Raw genomic sequence first — 20,228 nt, forward strand, 5'->3', positions numbered from 1 at the left:
GTAAGCCCACCCACAACCTTTTCCTGAACCCATCCATCCTGTTCTTCTTGCGTGTCACGGAACCACCCATTACCTTTTCCTTAAAAGGTCCCATATGGGGACACTTAAACTTATATTTGTACCGTTTATATGGGTCTATTAAACACAAATTTAATAGTGTTACCCAAAAAAAAGAGTTGGGGTTTCCCAAACTTTTTGGAGAGCCCTTTTTCTCCCCTCCCACACACGCTTGGATTCCCTGCTGGATGGAATGTTCAGCCCACAACTAAAGAGCAGAACGCTCTGATTGGCTAAGCACAGATCTACATAGAATGCGGCCTGGAATCAGAATCCTACTATAGACCCTTTGCACGTTACGTCACACTCTACTCCCGCGAATTATGAACGCCATGACGGACGGCGGAAGAGCTATTCTGTAGACGGACGGCAAGTCAAACGAGAACTTGTTCGCTGCTTATATACTGTGTATGGTTCGCTGTTCTTGTTCTCACATACACAATCTACAGAGTAATCCTCACCAACACAAGCATGTGTATGTATTGCCTTTCTGTTTTAAATGACTGATAAATAATAATAATAAAACTTCCTCACCCAGCTAGCTGCCGTGCTAACCAGCTGTTCCTGCTAACAGGTCCCACATAACTATCATCGTTATTCACTGACCTTCATATCCCAAAAAGAAAGCCGTTCCCTGATCATTTAACTTAACACGCATACAAAAAATATTGGTTAAATTAAAGATGACATGGCACGGAAACTAGCTTCAAAAAGGCCAAACAACTGAATTAAATGCGGGTCTGTGGAGCTCCTACCCCGGTTAGCCGACAAGCTAGCTGTCGAAATATCCACCGGTCACCAGCGAATATAATCACAGATTAGACGATGGCTAGATGTTACATTATGTGTGGTTAATACTGATCATAGACACTCCGTGATTTACTGCATGGATTAACGTGTGATTAATTATTTCCCAGAGCTGGGATGCTTTCAGGCATCCATTAGAAAGTTGCATTGGCTCAGCCAGTGAACAACGGTACGTGCCTCTAGCTAGCTTGCCCTGCTAGCTGATAGCCGTTAGCTACCGTCCTGTGAGTAGTGTGGTAGTAGTTGTTAGCTGCTAGTTGTAGCAAGAAAAGGTAACAGTAGTGTGCCGATCGGAGCGTAGTGTGTTAAGAGTGAAGGGCAGAAGGGAAGAAGCTTGGAGTAATGTAACTATGGAGAACATAGCAGTTATACAACACACGGAAGAGCCTTTTGAGTTATATGGTCGTCCTTATTCATTCAAACCCGAGTATACAGATGAAGAACTAGCCTCAAGAGTTGGAAAGAACGAGACAAACAGAGGGGCAACAGGCAGATGAACTTGCTGCTCCAAGCGCAAGCTAACGCTAGCCTTCAGTAACTGGAAGACATAGCCACACCACCGCCGCTCCATGGATTGTTATTGGGATGATTATCACAGAAGCCTGGCTGACTACACTCACCACCCGACAGCTAACGGCTAACGGCTAGCGGGGCAAGCTAGCTACCGGCAGGATCGAGACAGGGACCAGGGTAGGTGAATTTAAACAATGTCGGAAGAAGCCATGAAGAAGAAGATAGTATTATTATTATTACAGTTTATTTAGTGTTATTTATTTGAAACTAATGAAACTTTCCGCTCGTCTACTACACTGTTTAGCTTGTGTTTCCGGTGATTCTGCCGTCCGTCATGGCGTCGTCACGTGGTCGTGGTCACGTGTTTGCAAAGGGTCTATAAACATGGCAGCGGGATCTGCAAGACCTTCCCAGTTAGAGCCTGAATTTAAATACTCAAGTTCAGAGGATTCAGGCGAAGAGGACCAATTCATTTCTTTTAGAAGAGGTCAGCAAGATGTTTCAGAGTGGTAAGTTGATTGTGTTTCTTCAGTGATGTGGCTATTCGGGGCTAAGGCTAACGTATGGTGGCTGTGTATTTTGGCGTCTTTTGGGTTTTAAACCTTTGAAAGTCACAGAAACCACTTAGAGTGAATGATGTGTTTTCATGTTATTATATACTGTCGGTGATGTGTCTATGTTTATGTTCCGGTGCACGGCACATAGCGTTACCTAACACACGCCCACCTACTGTTATCCCCGGCTCTCTGTGCACCGCTGTTGCCTGGAAAAGGCAACGGTGTCAGCAGCATGGAGGTCCCCTGCCACCGCCGGTAGACAATATAGTACAACCTTATTTGTAGTTTCATAAAATGTACCAGAATTTACGAATATAAAAGGAAATTACTACAGATATTAATGTTGTTACCTCGGTCTTCACAATGTCGTTCATATGTAATGTTCAAACATAACGTTCATATACATTCTCCAGTCAGTACTAAATATTTGAAAACACCCAGATCAAGTATTAAAGTGAATTTTTGTTTACAATTGCATTCAAATTGTTTTCAGTGAATTAAACCAATTGACGTGCTTTTCCTGTTTCATGCTTCAGTTGATGTTTAGTGTTACTACAGGTGACGTGTGAGGGCCACAGCAGAGAAACAATTGGCAACAGAAGATTACAAATGTTCAATTCAATTTTATTTAAAGAGACCCAACAATTCCCCCAAAAGGAAGCATTTGGTGTGACAGTGGCGAGGAAAAACTTCCTTTTAACAGGCAGAAACCTGGGACAGAACCTACTGTTCAGTAGTGATATGAACTGTAGTAGAAATAGTCTGATAATAACAGTTGCAACAACCTGAGCTCTGACTGGCTCAGCGCTAAGATCCTCTGGAATGGTGATCTTCTGCAGCTCTTCAGTAAAAGGTGCTGGGTCAGGGACAACACATAGCCTGTGGAATGAAATATATTTATTTATTAACATGTAATGTTTAATAGCAATTTACTAAATGTATGTGTGACCCAGTGTGTTGTACAAGACAGACAAATATTAGCCCCCGTTTTAATAATTGAACTGATTAGAACCCAAGGACTCAAAACATAAATAAACTATTTTATTACTTCTCTGTATCTCTGTCTGGTCACAGGGTCATTTGAGTACATGTGATTGAATGGGTGAGGTTGTTCCTGCTAAGCTCAGCATGTCAGCAGAGGGTGCTCTAGGCTTTACAATACACTCGGCATCAGTAGCTAATGCTGACAGTAGAAGTAATCGCCAGTACGTGATCAACGAGTTTAAGTGTGTACGCTACAGAGAGCGATCCTGACCTGAACTGTATCTGTATTTTTACAGAAATAAATGTTTAATGTAAAATCATTTTAAGTGTAACATATGAATTAATTATTTTGCAGAGAGAAACTTTCATCAACAAGAAAGGAAGAGATAATAATATAAATATGACTAATAAAAACAATATCAATACGACGCAAGATTTGGCATTAACGAGGTAACTTCAGGTTCAACCCAGGGTTTTGTGTATCACGACTGTGGATCAGTTGTTATGAAAGATATAGATTTTCAGCGGAGGTAATTACGTACAGGGCTATTTGTCGGCTTCTTGAGCCGTGTGTTGCGGTTTGAATTATGTTGTTATATAATTTATTTGCTCTCACGATATCTTACCACTGTTGGGGTTGCAACTAAAATAATAGTCTAAAGCAGTTTATGGAAAGCACAGTGTAAATATTGTTCAGATCTTGGTCCTGACTGATGGAGAAGTGATATTAATAAGCGTTGTGATTTGCGTGTTTACAGCATCTGCTGTTTTTTTGCCAGCTGTCCTCCTGTTTTAGGAAAAAGCGACTGTATTGTGTTTTGCCTGTAAAACCATGTCTGTGTTCTTCATATTTATGTAGAATTATAGTTCTTCTGATGTAAAATATGCGGCTCTGGCAGATGTGTGTGATTGTACCTGCTCTACATGAAGTGCCCTGAGAAAACATCTGTTACGATTTGACACTATCAATAAAATAAAATTTAATTAATGTTGCATGTTGTTGTGATAATTTACTTACAGAATGTCGGCTCAATTTTCCCTCATTTGAGGCTGTATCCCCCTTTCTTTGCTTTAGGGAAGGCCAGTTTAAAGGCAGGATCTCCCAGAGCACTTGTTGACTGTGGCCGGTTGGCATTCTCATTTAAGTGGGATGCTGAGAGAGTCTGCAACAACAACAATGCAAATTATGTAATGGGTGTGTATTTTATTACTCCAATACATTGTACAAAGAAAGAGAAGTCTACATACTGTGCTAAGCTACCTGAGGAAATGGCACAGATCAAAACTTATTTTTGTAGTTTTTTTAAATAATCTGGTCAGATAATATGTAGACTGTGGCTCATTTGAAATAGCAGTAATAACAAACATAAAATACTATCATGATCCATAAATACATATCATGTAGTGCATAGGACAATATATATGTATACAGTCTCTAAGATCAATGTTATATGTCTGCCCACATTATGTACTGTCTCATTGATAAGGTTCCCATATTTGTTTCCTCTTTTTTTTCCTCTCTTTCAACTGCAATGGGAATATACTGTAAGGTCCATAGATATATAATTTGGGAATAACTATTACCAGTAATCATTCAAATGATTACTTTTGACTTATCAGCTTATAAATACAAATGTAAATAAAATACAACAACAGGTAAACTAACATTTACAAAAATTCAATTTCACAAACCTCTGCTTCTGACGAGAGTCTTAGTGTCCTTGGATAGTTGGGTTCCAACAGATCTTTTAGGAAGGGGGTCAGTCAGGCAGAGGTACTGGCCTGGGAAACAGGTGCAATAAATTCAGATATGTTAGGAAATGGGAAGGAGACAGTGTCAGTGATAGTATTGCAAGTCATAAGATATTTCATTGTTCATTGTAGGCATACAACAAAAAGTGTGGTAACTCAGAGACCAGCAGCAATAGAACACAAGAAAAAAACATATATGATGAGGTAGCGTCCTCTATCTACTATAACATAAATGACAAATAAAGGCACTTGCATGAGGCAAATAACACTAAACAGTGGCAGTGAACACAGTGCAGTATAAGAAGGTATTTAACAAGTTAGATGCAATACATATATATGTGAATATAATAAATAATAGGTAACTACCTAGGTTAATCACACGTAGAGCTTATAACATATATTGCAATATATACTGTGTAACCTCATCTGTCTGTCAAGGAAGACAGAAGGGAGAGAGAAATGAAAATCAAAAGGGTTGGCAAGCAGGGGACGCATTGCACAGAATCGGTCATGTATATCAATAAGGTAATCATTTATTTATATCGTTTATAACATATTATTAGTGTACTTTCTTGCCAGATTCCCCCGCCAAGAAAATACTGTATATCAGACGCTGCAAATGGCGAGCCGCGGCGCGTCCCGTCTCACAGCAGGGTGGAGCAAAAAAAGCTGCTGGCGCCTCCAGGGGAATTCGGGGCGCTTTTACCCCTAAAAAACGGACTTGAACCCGGCGAGAGCACCACGCTGAGGATACGCGCTCCGCCAGCTTGCTAAAAGACGATGCGATGCACTCACACAATCAGTCCCAGACTATCTCTAGTTTCCTCTTGGCCCGAGATTAACAATATTACAAACAAACTATAATAGTAGGCGACATCACTGTTGTTTGCTGTAGCAAACGTTACTATACAGTTAACTTAGCTACAGTACTAACTTTAGTTAGTTCAGTAGCCAACTAGGTTATATAGTTATAATGTGCACAGTCACCACCCCCCCCCCACACACACACAGGGATAAACCGTATGTTAGCTAGCGGTGCCAAAGCCCGCTAGCTAACCAGCCAGCTAGCGTCACTGTGTCCACGTTCGGACACCACTTGCTGCTATTGGCCATATCCGGACACTTCCGACGTGACGCACTTTCCAGTCTTTTCGCGGTACTTTGAATTTGCGATCATCGCCCAAAAATGTATGTATAATTGATTTATACCCATCAAACAATCTATGTATGAAATTTCGTATATATGTACACGGACATTTACATGTCTATTTAGTATATGAAAGTGACTTTGATGAGGGAAAGTAGTAAAAACGCTTGGGCGACGATCTTTCGCTCTACAAAGTTTATTATTTTTACTGTACTGCTGATATGATTTAGCGTTAGCATGAGTATGCATTTTTTTGCTAGCTTTAACACGACTGTCTAGGCAGTACGCTTGTTCATAAGCCCAGCAACATCACGTTTATTCATGTATTAGCTATCATCTAACTGCATGTGAGTGAGAGAGAGGGGATATTGTGTTAAAAGCCAGTAGTGGCTCTTGCTATTGGTAAATGTGGTTATAACGTTATAGCTAGATTAACCTCCAATACAATGCATTTATTAGCTAGCTAGGTTGACAAAGATTGAATGTGTTTTGGCTCTCAACGTTTGTAACTTTGTTATTCTTGTGTGGTTTATGTGCTTGACTGAAAAGATAACGAAAGTGAGTCAGAAAAGAATAAGGAATAAGAGAGACAGAAGCAGAGAAGATAAAAAAGAGGAACAGTAGAAAACAAGGTAGGCAGTGTGTATGTGTGTGTGTGTGTGTGTGTGTGTGTGTGTGTGTCTCTCTGTGTGTGTGTGTGTGTGTGTGTGTGTCTCTCTCTGTGTTTATTTGTTTATTTAAAAGGATCCCCATTAGCTGCCGCCGAGACGACAGCTAGTCTTCCTGGGGTCCAAACAATACATACAAAACGTGTATGTGAGTAATTACAATCACAATTACTCACAAAAATATCATATAATAATAGACATAAAAGAACAAGAAAAAATAACAATACAAAAAGTACTGATTAGAATAATAGTAAAATAATACAAAACAACATAGCACATGATACAACCTCTCTCAGCCAATCCAGACGATATTACGATGTTGAAAACAAATACAGTCTTAGTCTTTTTAAAAACCAATTTTTCCTTAATTTCCACCCCAACTGGAAGATTGTTCCAAAACACAATTGACCTATAAAACACGGTCCTCTTCATAGAGTCAGATTTAGGTAGGGGTAAAGAAATCTGTCGACTATTGCCCCTCTTGTGTAATGTGAATGCATATCTGAATAGTAAATTATATTGTGTAGAAATTTTGGAATCAGTGTTAATAATTCTATGAAAATATTAAATATTAGCAGATAGTCTATGTTGACCACCAGCCAAGCAAGACGTTCATGCATCTCTGCAACACTAGTTCTCAAAGAACAACCAAGAACCAGTCTTGCAGCCTTATTTTGAGCCACTTGTAATTTCTTTAAATGACTGCATGATGCAGCAGACCATACAACAGACAGTTCAATGACACAAAACCAATGTACAAACAACACGACTAAACAACTGTGAATTTAAAATTGTGCACATTTACGCATTACTGCAACAGCTCTGCCCATTTTAGCAACAACTTTGTTGATGTGATCAGACCATGACAATGTAGAATCGAGCCAAAGTCCAAGAAGCTTCACCTTTTTACTTGCTGTACATTTTGACCATTAACTTGTATATTAATTTTAGGTTGACAGATAATCTATACTTAGAACCAAATATTATACTCATAGTTTTGAATATTTAGTACAAGTTTATTTGTTTTGATCAATTATACAATTTGCTAATCTCACAAGACAAACCTTTAAGCTCTGTTGTAGGGGCTGCATAATAAAGAGTAGAATCATCGCAAACATAGTATTAGCCTTACTAAGTATATCGCATATATTTGTGAAATTATACAAAGGTCGAGCAACTTCCTGGACACCACAATCCAGACTTCTACAAGATAATGCACCATTAAAATAACTCTTGCGACCTCTCCACTAGCTTTCCACTGTGAGGGTACTAACTAATAAGTTTAGATAAATGTGATTCAATCACATGAAGGCAGCACAAGTGTAGTAGTGTACCCACCAGCATTGAGTATAATTTGTAAGCCAGCTATCCACATTTGTGTATTGCAGTGAGGTGAATACCATACCTATAACTTGCATAGTGGTAAGTGTTGTTAGTAAAGTAATCTTGCACTTGCTCAATACATCTTTCAATAATTATTAATAGAAAATGCTATAGGCCTACTATTTGGGCCACAAATTTTTTGTGTTTTGTAAGATTATCTTACCCTCCTTCAAATTTTCACACACCACTAACCACTATTAATGTCAGTTGTTTAGAGATATGTCAGTGTAACTTCCACCCTATCAATTGTTTACCACACCCCCAACATCAATTCACAACATTCCACCTTAACAACATTAACCTGAAATTCAAACTACACATTTATCTTCTTACACCTCAGCGGTACATGTATTCTTTTACTTATTAACAAATTCATTAAATAATGCATTTGTTAATAACTCCATTCAATTCACAAATACAAGTAATTTTTTCCCCATATTTCTTATACATCATTTTACTACTGTACCACTTCTTCAATTCTTCTAAAATATTTTTCTTTTTCACTCTGTCTCCTTGTACCTATTTAATAAATAACATTTCTTTCCAAGAGTTAGAAAGAACCGCACTTTTTGCCTCTCCTTCAGCATTATGTCTTTAACCAGTATAACCCAAGACACTTTGGCTTTACTGTAAATTTTTAATGGCTATTGTTAACATTTAATTTCATATCATAAAAATATATTTCAGGTCTAGGTGTGTGTGTGTGTGTGTGTGTGTGTGTGTGTGTGTGTGTGTGTGTGTGTGTGTGTGTGTGTGTGTGTGTGTGTGTGTGTGTGTGTGTGAGAGAATTGTATTTCCTTTACGGCATCAAGCCCAAAGAAAAAGTGGATATAGAAATTGCCACTTTGGTTGAAGGTAAGTATTTTTGTGTCCATGTAATGTGGCAATTTATAGATTTTGTCAACCTTATTAAACAAGACATGACATGCCTAACCTAATTTTGAATTTTAATGTATTTCTAACAAGAAAATGTATGTGCATTTGCAGATGCCCAACATCAGGCAGATGAGGAAGAGGAAGACCAAAAAATGGACCCAAGAGGCAATGGACCAGGCCAAGCAGGAGGTGGAAGCAGGCAGGCTCTCTCTACGGCAGGCAGCCATGAGGTTTGGGGTCCCTAAGTCAAGCCTGAGTGACCCAGTCAGCGGAAGAGTGGCCTCCGATTTTTCCATCTGTTGGAGGTCACTCCTCACCCATGCAGACGAAGACTCCCTGGTGGAGTACTGTCTGTACTCTGCTCTGCATGGGTTTCCGCTCCTGGCCGAAATAAACTACAACAAAAGCACTGGCAAGGTCAGGAGGAATGTCACCAAGGCCAGGATACTGACAGCCCAGGAGATGTCCGACACCATCGAGGAGGTGGAGGACCGTGCTGCAAGGCAGGAGGCCCAAGCTCTGGCCAGAAGAGACCGAGAGCAGCAGCGGGCCAGAGACACCAGCCCGGCAGCCACTTCCTCTACCCTGCCTAGCGGCTCCCGCCCCAGCCACAGAAAACTTGGCCCCTCGGGGCTGCGCCAGCAACCAGCTCCGGCATTTCCATCGCCGGTCCCTCAGCACCCTCTGCCCCCTCTTGTGCCTCCCACGATCCCCAGCTGCCTGCCACCAGCGGCAGACCATCCGGGACAAGCCTGCCTGCAGAGGGACACCACCATCCTCCATCTCCTGGTCAGCAAATTATATCAATCAGTCAAAATACTTGTATTAAACCCTGTTATAATAATAAAATATTATTCTTTTAGAGCCTTCCACATCGGGCGCAGGATTGGGCCGCCGAGGGTCCACTTCTTCCTCTCCCTCCCACTGTAAATAGTTAATATAATCTGTTAAATACAAGCAACATTTATATTTAGGTTAGTGACATTAGCCATGGTGAAAAGTAAACAAAACATTTTTATTTATACAGCAGAAAGAACCAGCTCCTCCTCCTCCCTGTCTGTTGGGCCCACGACATCCACCGGTAGTGTACTCAATGTTAAGTCTTTGCATGCCAATTATTATTATATTATATATATTCTTAAAACACTTTTCTTTTTGTGAGTAGGTCACACCGCTGCAAAGAGGAGACTGGAGCCGACAGTCTGGTGGCCGGTGCAGGGAACCCGAACCTCCAGAGGCTCCAGAGGGATTGGTGTCGTGGTTTCACACCACTTGTGTCAGCTGGGAGGAGGATGAGCTGAGCAACAATGAATTTTGGTGTTTTTGGTGCTCAGATGTTTAATTTATTTGTATTTATTTATTTATTTTTTTTAAATGTTTTGTCTGTTTTTTTGTTATTAAATATAATTTTTGAACAATTATGAACACTTTTTTTTTACTATAAATCTTAGTATAATAATAGTATTTTATTGCATATATATATATATATATATATGTATGTATGTTGCTTATTTTCATGCAATAGTTGTAAGATATCAAAAATGAGAATTGGTAGTTTAACAAAACATCCAGTAGGTGGTGCTATAGGCTAAAAATGGAAATTAAGATGCTTTTATTGCACAATTCAGAGTTGTAAATTTATTGTGAAGGACGGAAGTATCATCCCGGAAGTTTTGACAGCACTGCAGCAACTTAAAACCTCCGAAAACCCAGCAGCGCCCATTGTTTACAGCGAGGAGATATGGGTGTCCGGTTATGGCCAAGGGTAGCGTACGGCTAATTCAGCGGTGTTAGCGGACTTTAGCCAACTCTTATGAATTAAAAGCTTAAGTAAATTGTTAAAACAATATACCGTTAGAAAGGTAAGAACTTACACTTTAGTTTAACACCATTAAATTAACTGAAAACATTAATAGATCATTTATATTCGTATCATAACAGATATTGTGATAGAACGTTAGCCAAAAAGTGTCCGAACGTGGACACAGTGACACTAAACAACCATTAGGAAAAACGAAATTATCAACTCTGTTAGTAATCTACGTTATGAAATAGTTTTTTACTCACCATTTCAATGCTTGGGAGAGGGTCCTGAATAGTGGGAATGGATCCTTTCATCAACAGTAGTTTTGATACGACATCATATAGCCCCTGATTCAGTAGGACTGCGGTGAGAAATGTGCAGTTCAGTAGCTAGGTAGCTACATACAGTAGCTAGCCAAAAAGCCTGACTCGGCACAGGTTGAGGCAAGTCTCCAAAAAAAAAAATCCATCCACCTGTCAGCGACATCTTTTACTTTTGGAAGGCAGTGCAGTGATGTATTTGATACTCCCACCCTGGAATGATGCATTTCTCATGGCCGGTTTTCTGGGAAGACATGACTCCCGCATCTTCTCGGATTCTTCTCAGAAGCACGAAGCGAACGTTAGAAAAGGGGGCGGGTCTAAGTCGATTTTGGAACACGACACCCATTGGTTACCCGGTTTCTACGTAGCAAATACATGAAATTCTAACTGGCCCATTCAGCTGGGAGGCGGTCTAGTTCTGTGGGGGGTGGAGAAATGGCGGCAGTGAGCGATTTCACATTTTCACAGCTTTTAATTTACACCCCCGAGCCTATATGACACACAGAATCCCATAAAAAAACATTTTCACCATATGGGACCTTTAACTTAAGGGGCCGTGTTTATTTAACGGAATTCTTCCGTGGACCATCACGGAATTTTCGGTGATCTGTGTTCATTTCACAGAATTAGCCTTTCGCCAAGCCCCGCCCCCCTTAGTTACTGTTGCTACGTCCGACAAACAAATGGTCAAACACAACCAGCGCGACAGATTGCCATGACGGGAAGAGGTATTCCCGTGCGTGTCAGTGACCTTTTTTGGAGCAATACCTCCGCGATATCCTCCAGATCGAGGCAAAAGGGGTTACAGTATGCAGTGGAGGGATATATTCAAATGTTCGACTTTGTTGTAAACTGACGAAAAATAAAGTTGGGGAGCTCAAAGACCCAACACAACAGCAGCTAATGTAGCAATGATATCCATGGTAATCATAACTTTGGTCCAATTTGTGTTCTTGCCTCTAGTTAGTAGATCTAGACAACACAGTAACTAGTTAGCTGTTAGCCTTACCTTTGAGCAGACGTATTTATGCTTCGTAATGTTCAACACATTTAACTGGGAGCGGGGCCGTCCACACTGTTTTATCCACTGTAGGCACCGCTCACGTTGGCCCTCATTTATGAAACGTTTTCTCTTGAACGTGAACAATTTATTTGTACCATTGACCGAGTTATTTCGGCTTGTTTTTCCAGCCCCTCTGCTGTCAGGAGACAGGGTCCAGCACGGGGGGGCGGAGGACACGAGCTCTCCCTCAGCTGTTGCCTCGTTCTGACTCATGAAAAAAACATGAGTAAAATAAAAGACACTGCATAAACTCAGCTACTGTGTGTTTATTTAAATATAAGTACACCTACATGTAGGCCTAAGAGATTGCAATAAAAGCCTGTATATTACTATTTGGACTATAGAATATATGTGTCAAGGATGTAAGCTATAAACTTCAGCTGGAGTCCGATTTACTACGGAAACACTGTTGACTGCATGATCTCTTTTCATTCCGCATTCTTTCTACAGCCTTTAATACCAGTTTTCAGGCTGCCAAATAGTAAACACGTTAGTGCAAATGAATCCTCCAGACAATCGGGGTATCTAGTGTCCGATTTACAAACGCCGTGTGCGCACCGCTTCACCATCTTGCTTGGAGTCAGTGTTTGTCGGACCTGCTCACATAGTAACGGTTGCTACGATGTGTGATTGGACAATTGCCGTTTTGGGGGAGGGGCCGGCGAGAGGTCAATTTTCTGTGTGCCCATCACGGAATGTTTTGCGATTCCGTGAAACTGCCAAAGATTTTGAGTTAAGGGGCCATGTTCATTTCACAGAATTCTGTGAGATCTAGTTGTTGCTATGGATACTTCCATGGATTATATCGGTTTGCATGGAAAGGTAGGATGCCTGTGTATTTAATTATTGGTTTTCGGCGGGACATTCGAAAACCCTTTACGTGAAAAAGTTTAATGTGGTTTAATGTACCTAAACAATGATCAATCATCACCATATTTCTCATGACCATATCTTGTCATGAACACTTAAGCCTGTCAATAAAACTAAACCAAAATCCAACGATTATTGAAGTTATCTCACATTAACGTTTTCCTCTTCATTGGTGCCTATGGCAAGGAAAAATCTTAACGTGGTGTTGGGACCATCAGAAAGTAAGAGTTATTATTTTCTGTGAATGTACTCCGATCACGATACGGTTGGTATATGTTGTGCTTGACTAATGCAGCCTGGTCAAAACTGTAAATGCTACATTGCTTTTCTCCCGCTGGGAAGAGGTTAGGTACTGTACTTAATGAGAGGGTGATCACGGTCAGAACCCACAGAGATCAAGACTCAAGGAGCCTTTTCTTTATTCCAAGTGTGTTTTCCCTTCATTTCCTCTCTCTCTCTCTCTCTCTCTCTCTCTCTTTACACCCACACCCACACACACACACACACACCTGCGTTGAATATCTACACAGCTAGCACATGGCGAAGTAGCAGGCTAACGTCTTACAGACTAAAGGAACACACTTATTTGGTCTGTAAGACGTTAGCCTGAAAGCTAACCTGCTAGCCCTAGCTACCCGGCTCTACACCTAGCACCACTACCGCCCTCGTGAGGCTAAATAGTTTTGTGCAGCTCACAGGAGTAGCCATTTTTTGTAGTCTTTGGGCTAGACTACATCTCAAATACCTTGAATACCCATATTCATAACTTTATTAATATTGATAAAACATCTTTGATTTACTAATAATTGGATCTGTACCCTACGAATTCCCAACAGTGGTTGAATGTACCTAAACAATGATCAATCATCACCATATTTCTCTCTCATATTGCTCCTCATAACCACTGAAAACTGTCAAAAAATCTAACCCTAAGTCCAATTATTATGGGCGTTATGTGACATTAAAGCCCATTTTGCAGGATTTATTTTCTAACAAATTTGCTTGTTGGTAATAAACATTTAAACTGTTACCCAACAACATCAAATACAAAGGATATCACAAAATGGAATAAAATACGAAAAAGTACTATTTTACAGTGGTTTGCAATTTTTCTCCTTTCCCCCACAATGCATTGCATAACGTCACCTTGGGGAGACGACAGACGAAAGCCCTGTCTCGGTTTATATCTATGGTCACGGTCTGTGCCACTGGTCTAGTGTTAATTTCGTCAGACGAGACGAGACTAAATGTTAGTCAACGACCTTTTTTTCCATAACTAAGACGAGACGATGACGAGACTGCGCCAATGTCCAAAAACGCTGACTAAGACTAAATTAACATGCATTATTGTTGACGAAAAAAGAAGAGACTAAAATGTTTTGCATAAAATAAAAACTAAGATAAAATCTCTCTTCATTTTCGTCTACAATCGTCTCTACTTTTTCATCATGAGATAGAATATTCAGCTGTTACCGAGACCCGGTGCTACAGCACCGACAGGTGCCCTAACGACCGTTATCTACCGGACCGAATAGCAACGCAGATTTTGGTGCCACTTAAATGCCTGCGCTTCTCTCTGATGCTCCTAAACGGACGTTAGAGTCAACCGAAACATCGCTGCATGGGGCGCTAGTTAACACTACATTTGGCAGCAGGTAACGTTAGCATACAGTTAGCTAGCAGTTGGAGTAAACACGGTTACAATCATTGACATATATAAAAGGGTTACAATGCTGACAGCTAAACGGTGTAAAGGGTTGTCTCTATTTCACTATGTAGGATTCCAACACGAGACGTACGACAGTCTGTAGCTGCCGTTGTCTTAAAACACATATGTTGCGTTCACTTGAAATACGCCTCGCCAGTTTCGTGCTGCATTTATTTTATTGTAAAATATCCTTTTCCAATGCAGTGGTTGTTTTTTTCGTTTACTGGTGAAATAAGGAAGAGGCTCAATATTTATATAACTTTATATGATTTATTTATTTTTATAACTATTTGACTGAAATGGTTATCAGAAATAATTTATTTAAAAAAAAGACTAAAATGTTTTGACTAAAACTTGACTAAAATGGCGAGACTTTTAGTCGACTAAAACTCGACTAAGATACCTTGAGTTCTCTTTTGACTAAAACTAGACTAAAATGACGAGACTTTTAGTCGACTAAAACTTGACTAACAAAAATGTTTGGCACAAGACAGACTAAAGTAAAAATAGGTGACAAAATTAACACTACACTGGTCTTGCAAAATATGGCTTTTGGTCTCGACCGAGTCCATGTGTCTTTATTATGTTTATAATAATATTGGAGGGAAAGTGAAACACAGCTTAGACGGGGATGCTGTTCGTTTTTTAGATCGGCTAGCTAGGCCGACGTTTGCATAGTTAGCGCAACAGCGTTAGCCTAGACTGCTAGGTAAATATTACAACTGCATTCAGAGTTTCCTATATCTACGTCCACATCGTCAACATAAGACATGTGACGTTAGTGCTCCTTTTGTACCATAATTTTATTGAATGAAATGTTAAGCTTAGCTCCTACGAGATAGGTGTTTTTTGTTACGTTACACACAAAGCTAACTGGCTATAGACCCTTTGCACATGACGTCACGCTCTACTCGCACAAATTATGAACGCCATGACGGATGGTGGAAGAACTATGCTGTTACTGTAGAAAGATGTCAAGTCAAACGTGTACGTATTCACTCATATAATGAAATGGTTATTTCTTGTTGTGCGGTGGGCTTCTGTAGGCTTTGTGTTATGTCTGGTTTGAGTCATTGTGTTAACAATGGGAACACACTTCTAAGGTTCCTTCAATATTTAAAGCGTAACTCTCGCCAAAATGCATCCTAGTGTATTTTTGTGAATGTACGTGAGTCAAACTTTAGTTTAAAAGCATATTTAGGACCAAATCGCCACTTTTAAGATTCACCATATTCTCGTTTTTGGGTCATATGGCCTTTTGAAAGGGAGAGCTAGGGGCACTCTCATGCTAGTCTCAAAATAGCTATTTTCGAAATACTAAGAAGGCTCGTCATAACATGAAACTTTGCTTCAAGTATCACCAGGAGCTCTACACCTGAACGCAAGCATTGACAACATTCTTTGTGTACACAGATTTACTAAAAAGAAAGCAACTCACTGCAGCTGTTGTTGTTTCCGGCCACTACCACCTCGGCAGTCAAAACGAGTCGATATCCGAATGCGAATGAACAGACTCCATATAAGGCTCCTTTTTCAACTACAAGGTCAATATTGTTTTTCAATAACGACAAGACAACGACTTATCCGTGCATTTATATGGAACTAAGCTTTAGGAGCTTTCCGTCTTCACTCTCCTCCCTGTTAACGTTGCATTCGGAAATCGATTATTTTTGACTGATAAAATGGCTGCGGCCGGAAACAAGAGCTACGGTGAGTTGTTCAAAACCTCTCTTTTTAGTAAACTCTGGGTATACAAACAATGTTGTCAATGCTTTTGTTAAGGTGTAGAGCCCCTGGTGATACTTGGAGCATAGTTTCATGTTGTGTCGAGCCTTCTTAGTGTTTTAAAAATAGCTATGTTGATCATCACTCCCATTCAAAAGGCCATTTGACCGAAAAACGAAAATACGGTAAATCTTAAAAGTGGCGCTTCCGTCCTAAATATGCTTTTAAACAAAAGTTTGACTCAGGTACATTCACAAAAAGACCCTAGGTTGCATTTTGGCGAGAGTTACGCTTTAATGTATCACAAACTGGCCCATATTAAATCACTCTTAACGTAGAGCTAGCTAACTATTAGCCACGTAATGCTAGCATGTTAGCCTGCCTAAACCGCTTCTATTTAGTTCGGTTAGTTAAGTTTAATTAACTTAAAGTGATAACAACAGACCACACCAACTCTGTTTGTCTTCGTATTTGAATGGTGCACAACTTCCCTTCAGTTTTACTTTATGTGGCTCTTTTGGGAGTTTGTCTTTGCTGCTGGCTGCAGACTTTGCATGGAGCTCAACAGGTGATTGCTAGCTAACGTTAGCTTCCAGGATAACTTGTGACTCTGGAAATACACTAGCCTGTTCAGAGGTTGCCTTTAATACGAAGGGAAATTCAAATGTTAGTACAAGGTATTTACATTTACAGTTTGATCGTGATCTGTCGGGTGAGTCAAAGCTGTGTTATACAGTAGTTGGCTCGGTTCAGAGGGCAGCTAAGTGGCTCGGTATTATGAAACGCCATAATCCTCGATGTGTTTAAAGCTTTGAGATCAGCACCAGTGTATGGGGATACCCCATTTACCACATAGTGGTACAGATCGTGTGGACTGAAGTTGGGCAGATTCGGCGATTTAATGAGGTACCTGAAAATGGAGGGAGGAAGAAGGTAAGGGTCGGTATCCAATCCTGCGATCTCCAACTTCTTGAAATACCTTTGTGAGCACCTATCAGATGCCCTACCTCGACTGATAACGTCACAGCAACTTGTTGTTCAATAGAAGCACTCATAAAGAAGAAGATAGTATTATTATTACAGTTTATTAATTGTTATTTATTTTAAACTGATTGAAACTAATGAAACTTTCCGCTCGTCTACTACACGGTTTAGCTTGTGCTTCCGGTGATTCTGCCGTCCGTCATGGCGTTGTCACATGTGGTGTGTCTCAAATCGCGCACTTCTGTACTTATACTAACTATTTGAGTACACTCAAAATGTCACTCGTCGAAGTGTGGTAAATGCAGTGCACTACAAGTACCCGGATGGTGCACTCATAACGGTAAAAAGTTGAGTGTGGATCGATGGACACTTTCCACACTCAACGGTCGCCATCTTGGCTACATAAAAGCGAAAAAAAGAAAAGGCGGAGCTAACAAAAGGTGAAAAACTTTCGATAATGGCGGCCGAATACGCGACAGCGAGACCCAAATGTAAATTCAACATTAGTCTTTTTGCTATACTTGTTTAACATGTACGCAACCTGTTTATGTATGTGTGGTTAATTTTGCAGTCAGTGATGATTTTTTTACCGCGAATTATAATGTTTATTTGTACCGTAATTTGACGTGCTATTAAGCTAGCTTTAGCTAACCTTAGCTAGCTAACAGCGGCGAAGTTACCGGTACTTCTCTACTCTTTGGTTTAACCACTGGCAAATAAGTTATAACCTAGCTAACGTTACATGTGTTGTGGTATACGGTTGTTGTTTTTAAACTATCGTCCTCACTGTAGACGATTTTAGCGTTAGATGTGTGATCTGGTGAATATACATTAAGCTGCGAGCGTTAGTAGTAATGTTACAGTACGTTAATGTATGCTATGTTATATCGTATTAACAGTGCTGTTTCTGTCCTGATCTGACTTATATAATCGTTAGGGATACGGACAATGCTGCCAACTTGAGGGAAGTCCTCGTCTGCTGGAAGGCGAACGACCTGGGGGAGGAGAGAGAGGATTTCCCTGCTTGATTTCTTGTGGACAGCACAGTGCACTGTCAGTGTGCAAAGGCTCTGGCTAAACCGATCACGATGGATACCGCTGGCGAGCCAAAAGAGGAAGACAAGGGCCTCGATGACGGGTCCTACGCCGTACCGAGGATGTACCGTTAAAGGATCCCCCTGGAGAGTCTGAAGTCCACCCTCATATCACTTTCCCCATCAAAATACAGGGCCAGCAATGAATAGAACAATAGGATCTATTTAAATGTCTATTGGATTGCCTCTGCTTTCACTCTTGTATTGTCACTGTAATTGATAGCTATTGCAATAAACACCCTTTATATAAACATATAATATGACTATTTTCTATATTAACATTATGTCAGTTGGACACCATTTTAATTGCTCCAATTTCTTTTTTACAATGAATTAAGAGCAAAAGTATGAATATCATCATACCTGGATGTTTACGGTTGCATAAAACAGAGGGCAAAAACAAGCAACAATAAAAACCATCACATTCATTTTGATGAACAAGGCAGAAATGTGTGGTGAGAATGCTCTGCCCTGGGTATAATTCACAATTTCACAGAAGAAGAAGGAGGAGGACTGAGATGTTTTGATCGTCACTTCCGGTAAGTACATATATGGGATTAGTTTTGTGACTTTAATTCCAATCAAAACTTCTCAAGTATCAAACAAAAAACACTAACTCAAGCAAAAAAATTGTCACCTCAAAGGTAAAACTTAAAACTTGCAAACAAAACATTTGTGCAGTTGTAAACTATTGGTCTTTTATTTGTTTGATATTATGTCGTTTTGTTTACAGTTCCCTATGCTTCTTTCTCAATGATCAGTCTTTTGCTCTCTCCATCACGTTTGCAGTCATGCTCCCAGCTTTCTTCTTTGCGCTCCCTGACTTTTTGCTTGCGATTCTGACACAAACATCTCGCATTGGGTGGGTCTTACAGGGGTGCGTCCCCATTGGCTAATGAGTGTTAAGGGGAAAGTTTGAGTGACAGCTCAGCCTCAGTGCAGGTAAACTAACGTTAGAGACTCAGAGTCTGGTCTGGAGGACACACAAGCCATTCCACAGGAGATTACTACAAGATTAATAAAGTGCAAGTATTATTAATATATATATTATGTGATCTATGTTGCAAGCATGGTTACTAGACATTTGTTGTTTTGTTGTGTTAAGTTACTAGCTAGCTAGCTAGCTAGTAAAGCTTTTTTAAGTTAGCATTTAACGTTAGCTATACTGCTAACGTTATCTAAAACTTGTAGCCACCGGCTACCTTACTGAGCTAATTTACCATGGGAATCATGTATTCTTCGTGAGGCCTTATTCAATGGAGCTGTATTAATTATCGTCTTCTCTCTGTAGAGACCTGCAGGACCCGAGCAGAGCTACGATGCTCTCCCAGGTAACCTTAGGTTATAACGTAGCTATATTATGGTCTATTAGGAAAAATTATTATCCAGCTAACTACTAATTGTTGTGGTTGTTTGGCCTGATAATACACAATGCTAGGGTATTGGTTAAGTTGTACAATGTAGAAGCTGTGAATGTAATGTATTATATCTAGAGGTCGACACATACTGTACAGTACAAATGCAGTGTTAGCACTGCTTAACTGGTTCATCTTTATAGTTTTGTGCTCATCTGTACTTTCCTAGTTATGACAAAGACTGGCTATCCTAACTCTAATTACATGTCTTCTGTTGCATTTGCAAGCAGGTCAGCATAAGGAAAATGTTCAGTGTTTTTAAAGGCTACACATTTGCTAATGGCTACTTAAAAGCAAGTTATTTTAATTGTAAATCACACAAACTTGGAAGCCTCAGTTATCAGTAAGAACTTTACCATTTGATTTGTGTAAGAAACTTTGTTATAATTTTCTATCACAGCTCACATCAGGCAGCAGGCAGACCAACCAGGAGGATGTGGGAGCAGCAGAGGGAGAGGAGCCTTCAGTCTCTCTGTGGAGGAAACACTGTGTGCGAAG

General features: G+C 40.1%; 1 protein-coding gene and 1 long non-coding RNA gene across 2 annotated transcripts; one reads left to right on the forward strand and one right to left on the reverse strand.

Moving 5' to 3' along the window:
* Positions 1-2,434: 2,434 nt before the first annotated feature.
* On the reverse strand, positions 2,435-4,952 carry LOC120572413. The gene is made up of 3 exons (XR_005641446.1): positions 4,611-4,952; positions 3,937-4,081; positions 2,435-2,813 (listed from the first exon to the last, which is right to left on the reverse strand). It is a non-coding gene; the product is annotated as an uncharacterized LOC120572413 (long non-coding RNA).
* Positions 4,953-8,672: 3,720 nt separating this feature from the next.
* LOC120573551 (WW domain-binding protein 11-like) lies at positions 8,673-10,086 on the forward strand. The gene is made up of 5 exons (XM_039823340.1): positions 8,673-8,723; positions 8,856-9,533; positions 9,608-9,670; positions 9,772-9,825; positions 9,910-10,086. Exons 2-5 carry the CDS (start codon positions 8,856-8,858, stop codon positions 10,084-10,086), a joined length of 972 nt encoding a protein of 323 aa, XP_039679274.1. The 5' UTR covers positions 8,673-8,723.
* The last annotated feature ends 10,142 nt before the right edge of the window (positions 10,087-20,228 follow it).

This window comes from Perca fluviatilis, chromosome 14 (genome assembly GCF_010015445.1).
Source record: "Perca fluviatilis chromosome 14, GENO_Pfluv_1.0, whole genome shotgun sequence".
Classification (NCBI taxonomy): domain Eukaryota; kingdom Metazoa; phylum Chordata; class Actinopteri; order Perciformes; family Percidae; genus Perca; species Perca fluviatilis.